General features: G+C 46.6%; 1 protein-coding gene across 2 annotated transcripts; it reads right to left on the bottom strand.

Annotated features, from left to right (window-relative positions):
• Window positions 1-1,694: 1,694 nt before the first annotated feature.
• SFXN2 (sideroflexin 2) lies at window positions 1,695-15,586 on the bottom strand. Of its 2 annotated transcripts, XM_090278512.1 has the most exons (13): window positions 15,504-15,568; window positions 12,159-12,232; window positions 10,970-11,154; window positions 10,617-10,787; window positions 9,355-9,453; window positions 8,488-8,563; window positions 8,098-8,183; window positions 6,724-6,784; window positions 6,299-6,365; window positions 5,625-5,674; window positions 5,263-5,312; window positions 3,611-3,658; window positions 1,695-2,872 (listed from the first exon to the last, which is right to left on the bottom strand). In XM_090278512.1, exons 3-13 carry the CDS (start codon window positions 11,128-11,130, stop codon window positions 2,773-2,775), a joined length of 969 nt encoding a protein of 322 aa, XP_090134638.1. In that variant the 5' UTR covers window positions 11,131-11,154; window positions 12,159-12,232; window positions 15,504-15,568; the 3' UTR covers window positions 1,695-2,772. The 2 variants fall into 2 exon arrangements, with proteins under 2 accessions (XP_090134638.1, XP_090134640.1); XM_090278514.1 differs by lacking the exon at window positions 12,159-12,232 and having other exon boundaries at window positions 15,504-15,586.
• Between the last annotated feature and the right edge of the window lie 73 nt (window positions 15,587-15,659).

Below are 15,659 nucleotides of genomic sequence, written 5' to 3'. Positions count from 1 at the left end.
TGCACATGTTATAGCATGGATGAACTTTGAAAACATGATGCTAAGTGAAAGAAACCAGACACAGAAGGCCACATACTATGTGATTCCATTTACATGAACATCCAGAATAAGCAGAACCATAGAGACAGAAAGTAGATTGGGGATTGTGAGGGGCTGGGGTTGGGGGATGACGGAGTGACTGCTAACACGTAGTTTCTTTCGGTTAATGAAAACGTTCTGGGATTAGTGATGATGGTTACACAACTTCGTTGAGTATACTACAAACCACTAAATTATACACTTAAAAGGATGAATTAATGCTACATAAATTATATTTTTATTTTTTTAAATAGGGCGGGATATTAAATTGCAGCCAGTACTTTTGAGCACAGGGAAGAGGCCCTTTCTCATTAGAGCAGTGGTCCTTCAAGTGCAGGATGTAGAGACAACCAAAGTGTCTTTTGATAGAGGACTGGTTAAAAAAGACGTGATATATATATATACATATATTACGTGATATATATATATACATATATTACTCCACCATAAGAAAAGACAAAATACTGCCATTTGCGTCAACATGGATGGGCCTTGAGAATATTATGATTAGTGAAATAAGTCAGAAAAAGTTAAGAACCTATGATTTCATTCATATGTGGGATATAAAACTGAAACTTCATGGACGCAGCCAGCAATGTAGTGGTTGACAGAGGGAATGCAGGGGTGGGGGTGGGGTGGAGAGACTAATACACAGTGACAGACGGTGGTTTGACTTCAAATGGTGGGCACACAGTACAATATACAGATTTTGTACCTTAGAAATATACATTTGAAACCAGTATTATCCTATTAACCAATGTCAGCCCAATAAATTTAATTAAATAAAAAAGAAAAGTGTAGTACATAGAATCATTATCACTGGAAAAATACCAGAAATGCAAATTCTCAGGCTCTGTCCTAGACCTACATAATTAGAAATTCTGGGGGATGAGGTCGTATGATCTGTGTTTTAACAACCTCTCCAGGTGATCACGATGCATGCTTCTTTAGAGCTATTACTCCAGAGTATAGGAAACTTTTCCCATAAAGGGCCAAAGAGTAAATACTTTAGGTTCTAAGTGCTACATACTAATAAATTGGGTCTCGGTCACATATTTTTTTCTTTACAACCCTTTAAAAATGTAAAAGCCATTCTTGCCCTGAGCACACAAGTCAGTTGGTTGGAACGTCATCCAAAACAACAAGATTGTGGGTTTGATCCCTGGTTGAGTCACATATCTAGGTTGAGGGTTCAATCCCCAGCCAGGAGGCGCACAGGAGGCAACCAATTGATGTCTGTCTGTCTGTCTCTCCCTCCCTCCCTTCCTCTATCTCTAAAAGCAACAAAAAAACATAGTCTCAGGTGAGGATTTTAAAAATGTAAAAATCATTCTTAATCCCCAGGCACATAAAAACAGGTAGCAGGCTGATTTGGGCCCTTGAGTCGCAATTTGCCAACTCCTGCTCTGGTGTAACACATCTCCCATTCTGGGAGACCTCTGGAGCTTCCAGCAAAGATAGGCAGATTTTCCTCTTGTAATAATGGAAATGAAATGGCCTCTGGCTTCAGACACGTAGGTTCCCCTTAAAGTTGTGATACCCTCCTCCATGCCAAGGCCAAAGGAAGTCCAGGTCCGGCTTTCCATCCAGGCATTATTAACTCAGTCTGCAAACAGTTCATTGTGCTCTTTCAAGAAATTTATTCAATTCACAGCAGTGTCCTTTGAACAGTCAGCAAATTCTACAAGACAAAACTCATAGAGACATTGACCCCAGGAATGCCACAATAGCCCCTCAGGGAGCTGGAGAAATCACCTACAGCAGCCAAGCTGGGAAGGGCAAGTGGCTGTGCTCTTTGGTCTTGGCTGATTTTCTCTTACAGGCATCCAAATAAAACTTCCCTTTCCTAGTCAGTACACACCAGTCTTTCTCTGGTGTTCAATCTAATGGGCTGAGGAAGGGAGGCAGTCAGGAAATTATACCCATTACAATGTGTGGTTCATGCTTACATACATCCTTTCTACTCAGTTTGTGGAATTATCTTTTAAGCACAGAAGTAAAATAAGACACGATTTTAGAGCAACAGAACAAAGTCGGTATCAATAGACAGAGCTTGAAGCACCACGGAACTCTGCTGCCCCACACAGTGACCTTTCCTAGCACTAAGGACTCCCTGGTGCCTGATAACTCAAGGTTAGCAGCACTCCTGGAGAACCCTTCTGACTAGGGCAATGAGGAGAATGGGGAAGAGTGGAGATGAGCCCCAAAGTGAAACAGACTAGCCCCTCACTTCCTGCGTTAGCTAGAACTGCGTGGGTAAAGGTTTCATAGCTTGAGCAAAGTTGACGTGGAAGAGGAAAAAGGAGTAGGAGCTTCTCTTTGTTCCTGGGGCTCTTCCCCAATTCTGGCTGGAACCAGAATCCCAAAGTTTCCCCAATTTTTCCAATCAGTTTGTTGAGTGTCTCCCTCAGTTCCCAGCAACTTCTCCCTGAGGGGGACTCAGCTCCTGGTCTCCAGGGTATGGGAGTTAATGGGGGAGCAGATAGAAGATTTGGTCTTTCTACCCTTGTTCACTGTTATCTCTGGGAGCCCAATAAACCAAGTGCCTGAGTAGAAGCATGAGGCATCCTCGCACCCCCACTCTCAAATCCACCCTGGCCTTAGGCCCTGTCGGCCAAGAGGAATGAGGGCACTGATGGCTAAGGAGGAGCTGGTGAGTATAAATGTAGACTGGTCCTGGCTGAGGTGAGGCATTTAGAGACCCTTATTGAAGTAGACATAAGACACAAGTTCTCCATAATTGGCCTTGATGGTGTCTCGGAGCTCCGGTTCCAGATAGGAAACTGGCAATTCACTGAGAAGAGAGGAGGGGTAATGAGTATGCTACCGGGACAGCAGCAAATGACCCTTAAAGTCCAACTCAGATGTCACCTCTAAGAATGCCCTTCCCTATCGTGCCATCAGAATAGTAACAGCCTCTGTACACAAAACACTGCTGTTACCTCTCCTGAGGCCTGATTTCCTTCTCCCTGGTGCTCACCTTCCATCTTCTTCGCAAGATTACAAGCACAGTGCTCGAACACAAGTGATGTCTAACAGATGAGTACTGAGCTAAGAGTACTAAGGAGGGGGGGATAGGCATCTTCTCGGTATTTATTCAAGCTACAGCTGGTCTCCTAGAGCTAGTCCTTCCTCCCACCAACCTGATGTTCCCGTTCCATGACGTGCAAGGGAAATGAAGAGGTTCAAGTTATCCACCCGCTGGCAAACGTGAGCCAGAACGAGTACCTGTCCCTATGTTCAGTTTCAAAGACCAGAGCCAGCCAGGGCAGATTTATGTAATAACCCAACCAGTGGGATGTAGTCACTTGTTGTTCCCCTTGGCAGCCCTCGCTCCTCTGGGAGGTAGCAATTCATTCCCTTGGAGATGTGTTCTGCTTTACCATTCATGCAGTTTAGGCTGATAGGCACTTGTCCCTGGGCAAATGCTGCTCTCCCTGCCCCTCCCTCTCTCCTTTGGGACAGCAAGCAGGTCAGGGAGAGGAGGGACAGGACATTTGGTAAAACAGAGTAAGGAATGAGTAGCTGATACCATTTCTGTGGGAAGAGCCCACATGCCACTGGCACCATGAAGATAAGGCTGGAAAAAAAAAGGAGAAACGGAAGTGTTAGGGGGCATTTCTCCACAGCCCCTCGCATAGGCCCTTGCTGAGAACCCTAAAGGATTAGGGAGATGCCCATTTGCTTGGCCTGCCTTCCCAACTGGCCCTACAGCACCTCTCCTTTCAATCCTTCTCCTGGCCTCTCAGTACCAGAATATTCATTCTGGCACAGAATAAAATCAGCCTCCTCCACCACCCCCCTTCCTTTCCACTATGGACCCCTGTAGTTCAAGCACATGAAGTCACTAGGATGTACAAGCAACAGCCCTCAAGAGCACATGCACCCACAGTGAGGGGCGTGAACCCGAAGGTTCCTATCCTCTAGTCACTGAACATTGGGACTGTTAGGAGAACAGTAAAGGGCAGGCGTTCTCAAACTTCATTATGCATACAAATCATTCAGGAACTTATCAAAATGTGACGCTGACTCAGTAGATCTGGGGAAGGCATTGAGTCTACTTCTAACAAGTTTTCAGATGATGTGGGTCCAGAATCATGTCTTACAGGATTTGGGAGTCTAACAGACCTGGGTTCCTAGCACAGCTTTGACACTTGAAAGCTGCACAAGCTGGGGCACATTACTATCTCTGAGCCAGCAAAGACAGGACAAGAGTGCTGACCTCACAGGGTTTCTGTGAGGATTCCGTGAGACAGCCTGTGCACAGCACCCAGCCTGCAGTAACCAACTGCCCAGTCGGTGCTCATGCAATTAGCAGAAGTACAGCACGTCTGCCGAGGACCCATCTCAGCTCCAGCAATTATCAGCTGTATACCCTTGAGTCAATGTCTTCATCTCTCCAGGCCTCGGGTTCTTTTTTTTTTTTTGGTAAAGGAAGATGATGTATTTATACAGTGCATATTCCTCCGTGACCCTGAGGGGAGGAGGAGGGGCTCTGCTTGCTCCCTGTAGACCAGGCCAAGTGAAATCACAGATGCGAAGCATTAGCACAGCAGACACATCCAACAAATGTCAGTTGTTGTTGCTGCCATTAGCCCTGTCACCCTGTAAAGCATGACTCATGGTGGGACATGTCCAGTCAATGGCAGGCACCTAAGAATGCTGCCATGACATGTGGCTGGGACACCTGACAGCCCCAGGCTGTCTCATCATTTCTGTCTCTTTATTTTATCTGTTTATTTGAGATATAGTTGACATATGACAATGCACAAGTTCAAGACGTACGATGTGTTGATTTGATACATTTATATATTGCAATATGATTTCTTTAGGGTTAACTAATACCTCTATCATGTCACATAATCATCATTTCATTTTCCTGGTGGGATCGTCTCATCATTTTTGTTCCTTCTCTAGACTTAAGGTCAGAGGGAAAACCCTGGGACAGGAGGGTACCCAAGCACTCCGCTTTCTATGCGGATGTGAGCATAGAGGCTAGCTAGCCTGGTTTCCTCCAAAAAAGGTCAAGTGAGAGCTTTCTGGATGGACCACAGGTGTTGTGAGCTCAGGCACTTTGGAAGGCAGGTAAAGGAGTACATGTTCTTCAGCCCAGGTGACCCAAGAAGACAGATCTTGTGTGGCCCAGCCACCATAGAACCCAAACCAAGAAAACACATTACTCACAAGCACCCACACAGCACAACCTGCAATGGCGCATGCAGAACCTTGACTTTCTGCACAAAAACAAAAGAAAGACCCACATGGGATTTATATACATTAAGGTGAACCCCACATCTGCCCCACCCACACCAATCAGCCAGCTAGAAACCCACAGGCATGAAACCATTGGCCCTGAAGGAGAGAAGGGGTTCTGCTTGCTGTAGACAAGGCCAAGCAATCGGCCCTGGTGTCTAAAGCAGACAGCCATTGGGGACTGGTATGGGCCCTGCCTGAGCGAGAGGAAAGCTGGTAGCTAGAGAGAAAGATGAGAGGATCAGGAGCTCCCAGAAACACATGTAGCTGGGGCAAAGGGGAACCCCACTCACCTGCATTAAATGCAGCTTCTCCAGCCTTTCCATGATGACTGGCAATAAGACTGAAAGAAACCAGGGAGAGTCTTGGAGGATCTGTACGACTCTCCCTAAGACCCCTTTCCAAAGCCATAGCAGGGACTGATTCCCCTTCCTCCCCAGAAGTGCCAGAGAACACTTTTCATTTGGGAGAAGAATGGCAGACTGTAGGCATGGCCACTTCAACTTGTCCCCCAAGTCCCAGCAAAAAGTGCTTCTCAAAGCCCATCTACAATAATAAAACATGTACCCCAGGCCCAAAGTGTCCTTCTCAAAACTGAAAACTATCTTGGAAGGCTCATGGAAACAGATTGTTTTATCTGCTCTGTAATATGCCCCTGCTGGAAGCACAACCAGGGCAGCGGATTTATTTTCTCTCTCACTGTCCCCCCAGCACCCCGCATTGTGTCCAGCACAATGAAGGTACTTGAGGAATATGTGTTGAATGAAAAGGACTTAAAATGCCTGATAATGGACGTTCCAGGAACTACAGCGTGGTTCTCCCATGGCTTTCAGGCCTCAAGCAAACTAGTACGAGAAACATGGCTATAGAGGCTGGGGTCCCACCTCCCACCCAAAAGCCGAATGTGGCTTAGGCCTCTGTCATGTGTTCCAAGGGCCCCCAGGAGAGGAAGACGTCCCCATCTTACTCATGCCAGGGGCTGCCATGGTGATTCGAGAAATAACCACTTGGGTGATGCCTATGGCCGCAGCTCGCTGAGGGCAGAAAAGAGTAAGTTGTCAGGAATGACCTTATCCAGCATCCAGGGCTGGGTCAAGGTCAGGGTCATAGCCAAGTCTGAGTTGCCATAGGGGAAGGGATGGAGCTGCCAGGAGCTTAGTGACTTTACCCAATCCTCACCCAACCAGCCAGACTTCTATGACTCCAAGGCCAGAAATGATGGAGAAAGGATGAGAAATGTTCTCAATAGAGACATATACGGAAAACTGAGGGGAATGCTAGTAGAATAAGCGAGATCCTATAATGGAGCCCAGGCCTGATCTGACCACTAAGGACAGGACAGGGTATGAAAGGAAGTTCCCTCCTCCCACCCAAAGGGAGGCCTCTGCTCACCCGAGAATGACCGATCTCATTGTGATTCCTGTCCTTCACACAGATGCCCTGGATGAGTTCCCTAAACACAGACAGGAGTTGCTAGACTTGGGAAAGGGGTGCTGGAAGCCTGCCAGCAATGTGGAACACTAGGGGACCAAGGCCAGGACACTCAAGCTCTAGGAAGCCACCCTGTTGCAGCCTGGCCCTGTGACCCTCCTTCTGCACTCCAGTGAGTGGTATTTCTTAAGTGATCTAGGATAGTGGTTAAGAGAGCTAGTCCTAAGCCCAGACTTCCTAGGCTGGATCCTGAAACTGCAGACGAAGTGTCTCATCATAAGCAACTTCCATAATCCTTCTAAAGATTCGGTTATCCTCATCTGCAGAATGGAAACAATCACGGCACTGACTTCATAGGACTTGGTGAGGATAAAACAGGACAATGTCAGCAAAGTGCTTAGTCCAGTGCCTGACCCAGAGTGACCACGCCACAAACAGTAGCTGCTCTGGCTATTGTTCTCAGGCCAATTCTTGACAGCACTTAACCCAAAGCCAGGCAGGTGGCTGCAACTTATTCATTTAATAGGAAGGAGCACCTGGATGGGGGAGGGAAAGAGGAGAGGCGTGATGTGCGCGCAGAACTAGTCTGGTAGTGCACACTCTCAGCAAGGGCCAGCATGATAAATTTCCATTTACAAGTAGTTCGAAGAAAATGTTGCTTGTAGAAGTTGGGGATGATGAAGGCAATGATGACAACAGCAACAATAAAAGCTAACACTTATGCTGCATTTGTTATGTTCTAGGTGCTATTTTGAGGGCTTTACATATATTACATCATTCATTCACTTTTATAACAGAGGAACATCTATGCTTTCTGTAGTCAAGAAATAAAAACTGTGAGACACAGTGGGTTTCTCCTTTTACCTTTCCTGCTATGAAGTTTAGAACTGGGTGCCTGGAAAACATCTATCTACTCCTCTGGCTTCTTTCAAAGCTTCTTGGCTCTGTTCTCTCTTTGGACACCTCGCTCTGCTACATTTCATCCTGTAAGCCATCCCCAGGGTTTTGGCAGTAGGCAGAGTTCACAACTTAAATAAAATTGCAGTTTCAAGGACATGATTGAGTTTAGAGCTCCACAGGCTCACCCTCTCCCCCCATCTGACACCAGCCAAAAAATGACTGCCACATACTCAATCACAGATGAAACCTAAGTTATCCGTCACTCCAGTGGTCATCACTGTTGGAGCAGTCGATCCTGAAGGACCTTTCAGAAGCACAGCCTGGCAGCCCCCCACCCCACCCGACCCCCAAAGCCACCCACTGCCTTGGTTTCTTGCCTTGGTTTCCCTGCTGACCTCGTGGCTTGTAGGAAAGAAGAGGGATCCCTGTACTCACTGCTGTCGCATCATTGGGATGTTGACACAGTTAGCAGCAGCCACAGCAGCAAAGGGCACCCAGCGGCCCACCAGGGGTGGAGCTTTCTGTTGGGGGAAGGGAACAACAGGATTTGTTCAGGCTCACTGCAAGACGGGAGTGGAGGGGCTTATGGACTATAAAACAAGGATCAGACTTTGCTACTGCCACACATCCAGACATTCATCTGGGAACCAAACTCCCTCAAAGGCTCCAGAAAGACCAACCTGAGGACAGCCCCGCTGTATTTACCGCCACTTGACTGGACTCCCGTTATACCCCAACTGTCCCAGCCTGAGGAGATGCCTAGTTCTCCCTCGGACTTTGCTGCCCCCTAGTGGCCATCATGCCCACAGCAGCCCCAGACAGTACCTTTGTCAACATGTTCATGCTCACAGCAGTGGCCACCGCAGTGGTTGTGGCTGTGATGTAGGAAAGGGCCATCTGCCTAATGGAGAAGAGAGAGAGGCGTGGGAGTGGGGAGCCCTTCCTGCTGAGGGTAATACCATTTGTTTGAGTGAGAAGGTCTGGAAACGAAGCTTCATGCCTGAGAAGCTCATGTGATCTGTCCCCAGGGTCATCTTGTGACCTCTGCCCCACCCCACGATGCTTTGGCCCCCTGGGCCTCCTTTCTGTACTGTAAACATGCATGCCAAGCTTCTTCCTGCCTCATAGCCTCTGCCTACTGTGGCTCCCTATCCAGGGTACTCTGCCCTGGGATTTCACAGCTAAGTACATCCTGACGCTTCAGAACTCAGCTGAAATGTCGGCTCTACGGGAAGGACTGTCTACAGACACCTCTCTGCTGTTCTCTGTCTTGTCATCTGTGTCTTCCCTTACTGGCAGCAATCACATCACAATCTGAAGCTATTGTGCTCTATTTCTTTGAAGACCTTAAATTCCACAAGAGAAGGGACCACACACGTCTTATTCAAATGTATCCCCAGCACCTAGAACCATGCCTGGCATAAAATACACACTCCTGAACTACTTGTGGAATGAATGTAGAAGAAACATTTTAGAATGAACACATTCTGAGTTGGTCTAGGAAAAAGGTACTCCTTGTCAGCATAAGAAAACACTTCCAAATCCTGACAAGAGACACTCGGTCCAGTGCGAGGCCCACCCAGGGAGGACTGACAGCCTGGGAACCCTTTAGAAGGGCGGTTCCCCTGGAGGCAAAAAGGACAGCTGCTTCCTCCAGACCTCTGTGGACAGACTGGGGTTGCAGCCTCCTACCTGACTGACGTGGGGGAAGCCGCATTCCTGTTGGTGTAGTTGACTAAGGCATTGAAGGACTGGTTCACCCACTGCCAGAAGATGATTGCTGGCATTGTTCTACCAGTAAGAAGAGGGGGGTAGAATGGCAGTGAGGGCTTGGTATACACACGTCAAACCATGTTACCGGCTGTTCCCCAAACTTTTCCCACGTTTTATGCACCTGTGCTTTTGCACAGTCTCACCCCTTTGCCTGGGACATGAACGCATACACACACACACTCATTCTCCGTTCCATACATGCCTAAATCCTGCCCGGTTGAGAAATCACTTCTTTCTTAAAACCTTTCTGACCCTTCCCCTGCCCTTCCTGAGACAGTCCATGCCCCCTGCTCCTACAACTCCATATTGTCTTCTCAACCTACAATTTAGCAAGCTGGACTGTAACTGTTTACTTCCAGGTCTCTTCAACAAGATTGGGAGCTACTTGAGGGGAGGCACTAAAGTCTTTTTTTCCTTTTGATTTTAGAGAGGGGAAGGGAGGGGGAGAGGGAGAGAAACATTGACCAGCTGCCTTTTGCACACGCCCCAACCTGGGACTGAGCCCGCAACCGAGGCATGTGCCCTGACTAGGAATCAAACTGGCGACCTTCAGGTTTGCAGGTGTCAATCTTCACACCCAACCAACTGAGCCACACCAGCTAGGGCAGGACTAAAGTCTTTATATTCTTAACAGCTGGGGCCCAAGGCCTGGCTCAAATGAACGCATGGCAGGGAGAGAGAAGGACAGAAGAGAGGAAGGGGGAGGAAGGGGTTTGTCACATAACCAGCAGTGACAAAGTTCAGTCTCTCCCCAACTGAGCTGGAAGGGTCTTCCTATTTTATATCCTGGGATATTACATTATAAAAATACATTAATTCATTGTTCAATATAAACACTTTTTAAAGAGGAAATTGGGATAGTTTATTCATTGAGCATCCTAGAGAGGACTGCCTCAGTTAAAATTCAGCTACCAATCCTTCCTGGCTGTATGAACTTGGACAAGTCATATAACCTCTGTTGAATCTCAGTTGTTCATCTATAAAACGGAGATGATAAAAGTACCTCTCTGTAGGGCAGCTGAGAAAATTAAATGAGGTAACACATGCAAAGAATTTAGCCCAGTATCTAGTATATGACAAGTTTCAATAAAGATGGCTATTATTATTATTATCATAATATTGCTCCCTGCCTAGCAGACCCAAGTGGCTGCACCTCCCAATGCCTTGTTCCTGGGTCCCACCGGTAGAACTGGAGCATGAAGCCTGTGATGATCATGCCGCCAGGAACCTGGAAGGACATCCGTCCGATAACATTCATCTTCTCCCCGGTGTCAGGGTGGAAGGCGGAGTCATACAGCTTCTTGGCATACAGCAGCTGCTCCACTGGGGTGCCTGGGGGCACGACCCCCATCCTATCACCCAAGGATAATAGGCAGAGTTAACTCACCATCTCCCCACCCCAAGTCATCCTACTCTAACTTCTCCCTCCTTCCTGAGATTTCTGCCTACTCCCTCATCTTCAGTTTCCACCTCCTCCTTAGGGGATTCATCAATATTGTCCCAATGCCTCCTGCCCCTTCCCCTAACTGCTCACCTGCTCTTCTCCACCATCACCTTGGCCCAGTCCAGCTTCTGCTCTGATACCAGGACCGTGCGCGGGTCCGTGATATTGAAGAAGTGCTTCACCCGCCCAAGGAAAGTGCACTGGTCCCAACGGGGGGCATCAATGTTAAAGCCAGACAGGTCAGCATCCATCTTGCTCACACACAAAACTGTGGACTTAAGGAATACAGGGAAAATGAAGACTGTCCCCCAAACCAAAGCCTGCCTGAGGCCCTGAGCACCTTCCACTGTGGTAGACTGCCTGCTTTCACCAGCCACTGCCATTATCTACTCGGTTTGGGAAGGCCTCAGTGATGGGTCACCAGACTCAGCAACTGGGTGCCAGCATGAGTTTCCAGGATGCCCACTGGTGGCCAGCCCCGTGCTTGATCATGCTGTGGGGGAAACTGGGAAAAGAGACAACACAGTGCCTGTCCTTGGGGAGCTGAGTCAGACTTGGAAACAAGAACCCACCAGTGAGACGCTATATAGTATGTACAGGAGCAGTAATACAGGAGATGAGCAGAAGCAGAGGGGCGAGGCAACACAGCCCTCAATGGGCACTTCCCAAGAGGGGTGGGATGTGAGCAAGGCTCCAGAAGATAGAATAGATTCATCTGAAGGAGGTAGAAAGCATGGGATCACATGGAATGTAGAAATAATCACAGATAAAAGATGAAAATCAACATGGCACAACCACTGTCATCATTTCAGTGTCTGTGTGTGTGATGCACACCCGTCCTGTGAGAGACTCCCAGCCATGGCTGTGAGGCACCAAGCCTGCCGTCAAGGAGTTTCAGAATAAATCAAGGACAGCAGAGTAAACAAAGCTGTTGACAGACACTGGGAGCAGTGGAAAGCCAGGGAAAGAGGCATCTAAAACTGCGATGACCATCTCTCCTAGTCTGTCTAGGACTGTTGCCATGGGGTAATTATTAATAGCACCTGCTTTCACTCTCAAGTGTCCCAATTTGGATGATAAATTATATGGTCACTGTATCTAAAATAGATAGAAATTTTGAACATACTTTGTTAGTTCAAGAAGTAAACAATGCTGTGCAGGATGCGCAGAAGTTAGACAGATGGAAGAGCATTCCAGGCAAAAAGAAGACTCAGCATTGAAAGCATATGGTGTGTGTGTATGGGGTGGGGGTGGGGGGATGATAACAGCTCACACTTACTGAGCTCCCATTCCATGCTAGGCCCTTTCCTTATTGCTTGACATGCATTTTCTAAATTCACTTTCACCATAACCCTGTAAGATAGAACCCTCTTTTACAGATGAGAAAACCAAGGCACAAATAAGTATTCAATAACGTTACCAAGTCACACAAGCATTAGCCAGTAGCAGAGCCAGGATTTTAATTCAGCTTGATTTACTTCAGAACACTCATCTATAACTGGGTTCTGGAATCCATGTCTTCAAACACTGAGACAAGTCTAACATGAAAAAGAACTTGGACATTGTCACTCCTGTCCTCACAACAAGAAGAAAGCTGAACAGTTCTTCTTAAACACATCAGAGAACTAAGGTCACAGGGCAAACCACTGCCCCCAAATCTGAAGAGATAGGTAGGTACAGATAAGCACAGTTCATCGGGACAGAAGCCCACTGATGGGGCAACTACCATAGGAAAACTTAAACTGTAATTGACGAATTGCTGGAAGCTCAGTGTGGACAAGTGGGGACTCAATCTTGGGTGGGGGGTGAATTTTACCTCCAGGAGCCCACTAGGGTTCTCAAGGTGAAGATCAGAAAAATATCCCCTCATGCTTCTGGCAGGGAGATGGGAAAGACAGCCATTTTAAAGCACACCCAGGGCCCTCTGTTCTTAACAAGGCCTGCCCTCAAAGGACACTGTTTTGCCAGAACCTAAATGACTTGGAGAAGGGAAACAGTCAACTCCAGCCCCTTCTAGCCTTCCTGTCTCACCTTAGAGGAGAGAGGGGTGACTAAGAAGCACTTGTGAAGGTCCAGGGCTGCAGGCTCACTCAGAAACTGAGACCTAATCTTAGGCCTATTGAACTGCAAGTCTCAGATCTTACTGAAGAGGTCTCTAGAAACCCAAAGACAACAGGGGAGACAAAAACAAGGACACCAAAGGAAATTTTTGTCTTTGATACTTACAGCTACAGGAGATAGGAAACATAGCCTAACTTGCCAGATAAACATAAAACCTCATATACATCCTATCTGGCTTTCAACAAAAAAACCTGAAACTACAAGGCATACTAAAAGGCAAACAACACAGTTTGTAGAAACAGAGGAAGCATCAGAACCAGATGACAAGAAATTTTGGGATTATCAGGGTGGACTCAAAGAACTATAATTAATATGCTAAGGACTCTAATAAGGAAATGGACAACATGCCAGAACAGGAATAATGTAAGCAGAGAAATGGAAACTCTAAGAAAGAATCAAAAGGAAATGTTAGAAATCAAAAATGCTGCAACAGAAATTAAGAATGCCCTTGGTGTAGACTGAACATGGCTGAGGAAAGAATCAGTGAAGTAGAATCAGTGAAGTGTTAGTAGAAAATTCCCAAGCTGAAAATTAAAGAGAAAAAAATTTAAAAAGAATAGCCAAGAACCTTGGGACACTTACAAAAGTTGTAATATACACATAATGGAAATACCAGAAGGAGAAAAAGGAAAAGAAGAAATATTTGAAGAAGTAATGACTGAAAATTTTCCAAAATTAATGAAAGACACCAAACCGCAGATCCAGGAGGCTTGGAGAACACCAAAGAAGATAAATGCCAAAAAAAAAAAAATCTACACCTAGACATATTATAATCAAGCTACAGAAAAATCAAGATTAAAGAAAACCAAAAAAGAAGCCAGAGGGGAGCAAAGATAAGAATTACATCAGACTTCTCTTCAGAAACCATGCAAACAAAAGTAGAATGAAATATTTACAAAGTGTTGAAAGGAAAAAAACAAAACGATGAACCTGGAATTCTGTATCAAGCAAAATAATCCTTTAGAAATAAAGAGCCCTGGCTGATGTGGTTCAGTAGAGTGAGTGCCGGCCTGCAAATTGAAAGGACGCTGGTTCTATTCCCAGTCAGGGCACATGCCTGGGTTGCAGGACAGATCCCCAGTTGGGAGCGTGTGAGAGGCAAACCTACTAATGTATCACTTGCATGTTTCTCTCTCTCTCTTTCTCACTTCCTTCCCCTCTCTCTGAAAGTAAATAATAAAATCTTTAAAGAATAAATAATAAATAAAATAAAGATTTTCTCAAAGAAAGTTGAAAGAATTTGGCATTTGTCACCAAGAGACCTGACTTGCAAGATCTTAAAAGAAGTTCTTCAGAGAGAAAAAAATATGATATAGGTCATAAACTCTGATCTGTGTACAGAGTGTCAGAGAAGAAATAACTGAAGGTAAAATAAAGTATTTTTTTTACTCTAACAGTTAACTGTTAACAAGGTAACAGTTTGTTCAAAATAACAACAATGTATATTGATTGATTGTAGCTTTGGATAAGTGATATGAATGAAGGACAGCACTGATACAATGGATGCGAGGGAGGAACTAGGAATACTCTATTGTAAGGGACTTGCACTACCAGTGAAGCGGTACAGAGTTATTTGAAAGTGGAGTTGGATTAGTTGTAAATGTATATTGCAAACTCTAGAGCAACCACTAAAAAGTTTTTCAAAAACAGTATAATCGATATACTGAAGAGGAGAAAAAGTGGACTCATACCAAAAGCTAAGGCTTTGGACCTTTTCCCTAAAAATGTCAGTAAGTCATTAAAAGATTTTAGGAAGAATGACAAGATCAGATGTGCAGTTTATAAAGAACAGTCTGGGCAATCGTAGGAGATAAACACGGTGTGGTAGGACCTCACAGAAGACAGAGAGACCAGTTGCTTATTAACTGGATTAAGAGCCCAGTGAGGAAGGTAGGGCCTCCTGGAACATTTTGTGCACTGCTTTGTTTCCAGAGTCTAGAACAGGACCTGGCTCCTTGTGATCTCTTCTTCCAGTCTTCTCCAGGGAAAGGGGGTGGAGATAGCTCCTCCCAACTGAACCCAAATCTCTCTCGTTCCTAGTTGCATGGAAGTGCAGGCCCATTTTTTGCCTCCTTGGGGACTGCAAAGCCGTACCTCCCGGTCCAATGTAATTTAGCAAATCCTGGCCATCCCAAAATGCCTTTCACCCGCGATGTCAGCTCACTCCAGGGCTCAGGGCTGGTCCCTCGGCTGCTTTTTACCTCCGACAGGCAGCCTCCCACCACTTGGACTTCTCCATCACATACTTTCACACCGGTGTGTGGAGATGGGTGAAAACCCATAATGCCCCCGCCTCTCGGACTGACAGACGAAGGGGGGCCCTAAGGGAGAAGTCCAGGGACAGACCCTTTACCCTTCTCTTGCCACGTGGCTTCAGCAGGTGGCAGCCCAGTCCCCGCTGCAGCCCAGCTTGGGCAGAGGCAGGACAGAAATAGAAGCTCTCTCTCAGTACTTAAGGGCTGGAGGTAGATGTGGCGAGCGGCTTCCTCCCAAGACCACTTACCTGGTCCCGGGAAGAATGCACTGAGACAAATGCCTGGAAATGCAGCCTGCCCTGGAAGCCTCGCCGCTGCGCACCTCGCAACTCCGCCCTGCAACCTCCCCTCGCCCCGCCTCCACGCCCCTCCTTTTGGACCAATCACAGGCCAGGAGGCCCGAC

Source organism: Furipterus horrens, unplaced genomic scaffold (assembly GCF_987537825.1).
Source record: "Furipterus horrens unplaced genomic scaffold, mFurHor1.1.pri manual_scaffold_5, whole genome shotgun sequence".
NCBI classification, from domain to species: Eukaryota; Metazoa; Chordata; class Mammalia; order Chiroptera; family Furipteridae; genus Furipterus; species Furipterus horrens.
Note: the sequence above shows the minus strand (reverse complement) of the source record. Positions and strands in the feature narration are given on the sequence as shown.

Bases quoted from the DNA above. Each gene is read 5' to 3' on its own strand.
- SFXN2 (XM_090278514.1), bottom strand. From the start codon at position 11,130: ATGGATGCTGACCTGTCTGGCTTTAACATTGATGCCCCCCGTTGGGAC. The intron at 9,454-10,616 runs GTGGGACCCAGG...TCTTACTGGTAG, and splicing joins TTCATGCTCCAGTTCTACCG to AACAATGCCAGCAATCATCT. The intron at 5,313-5,624 runs GTGAGTGGGGTT...GTTTTTGTGCAG, and splicing joins AGAAGCTGCATTTAATGCAG to AAAGTCAAGGTTCTGCATGC.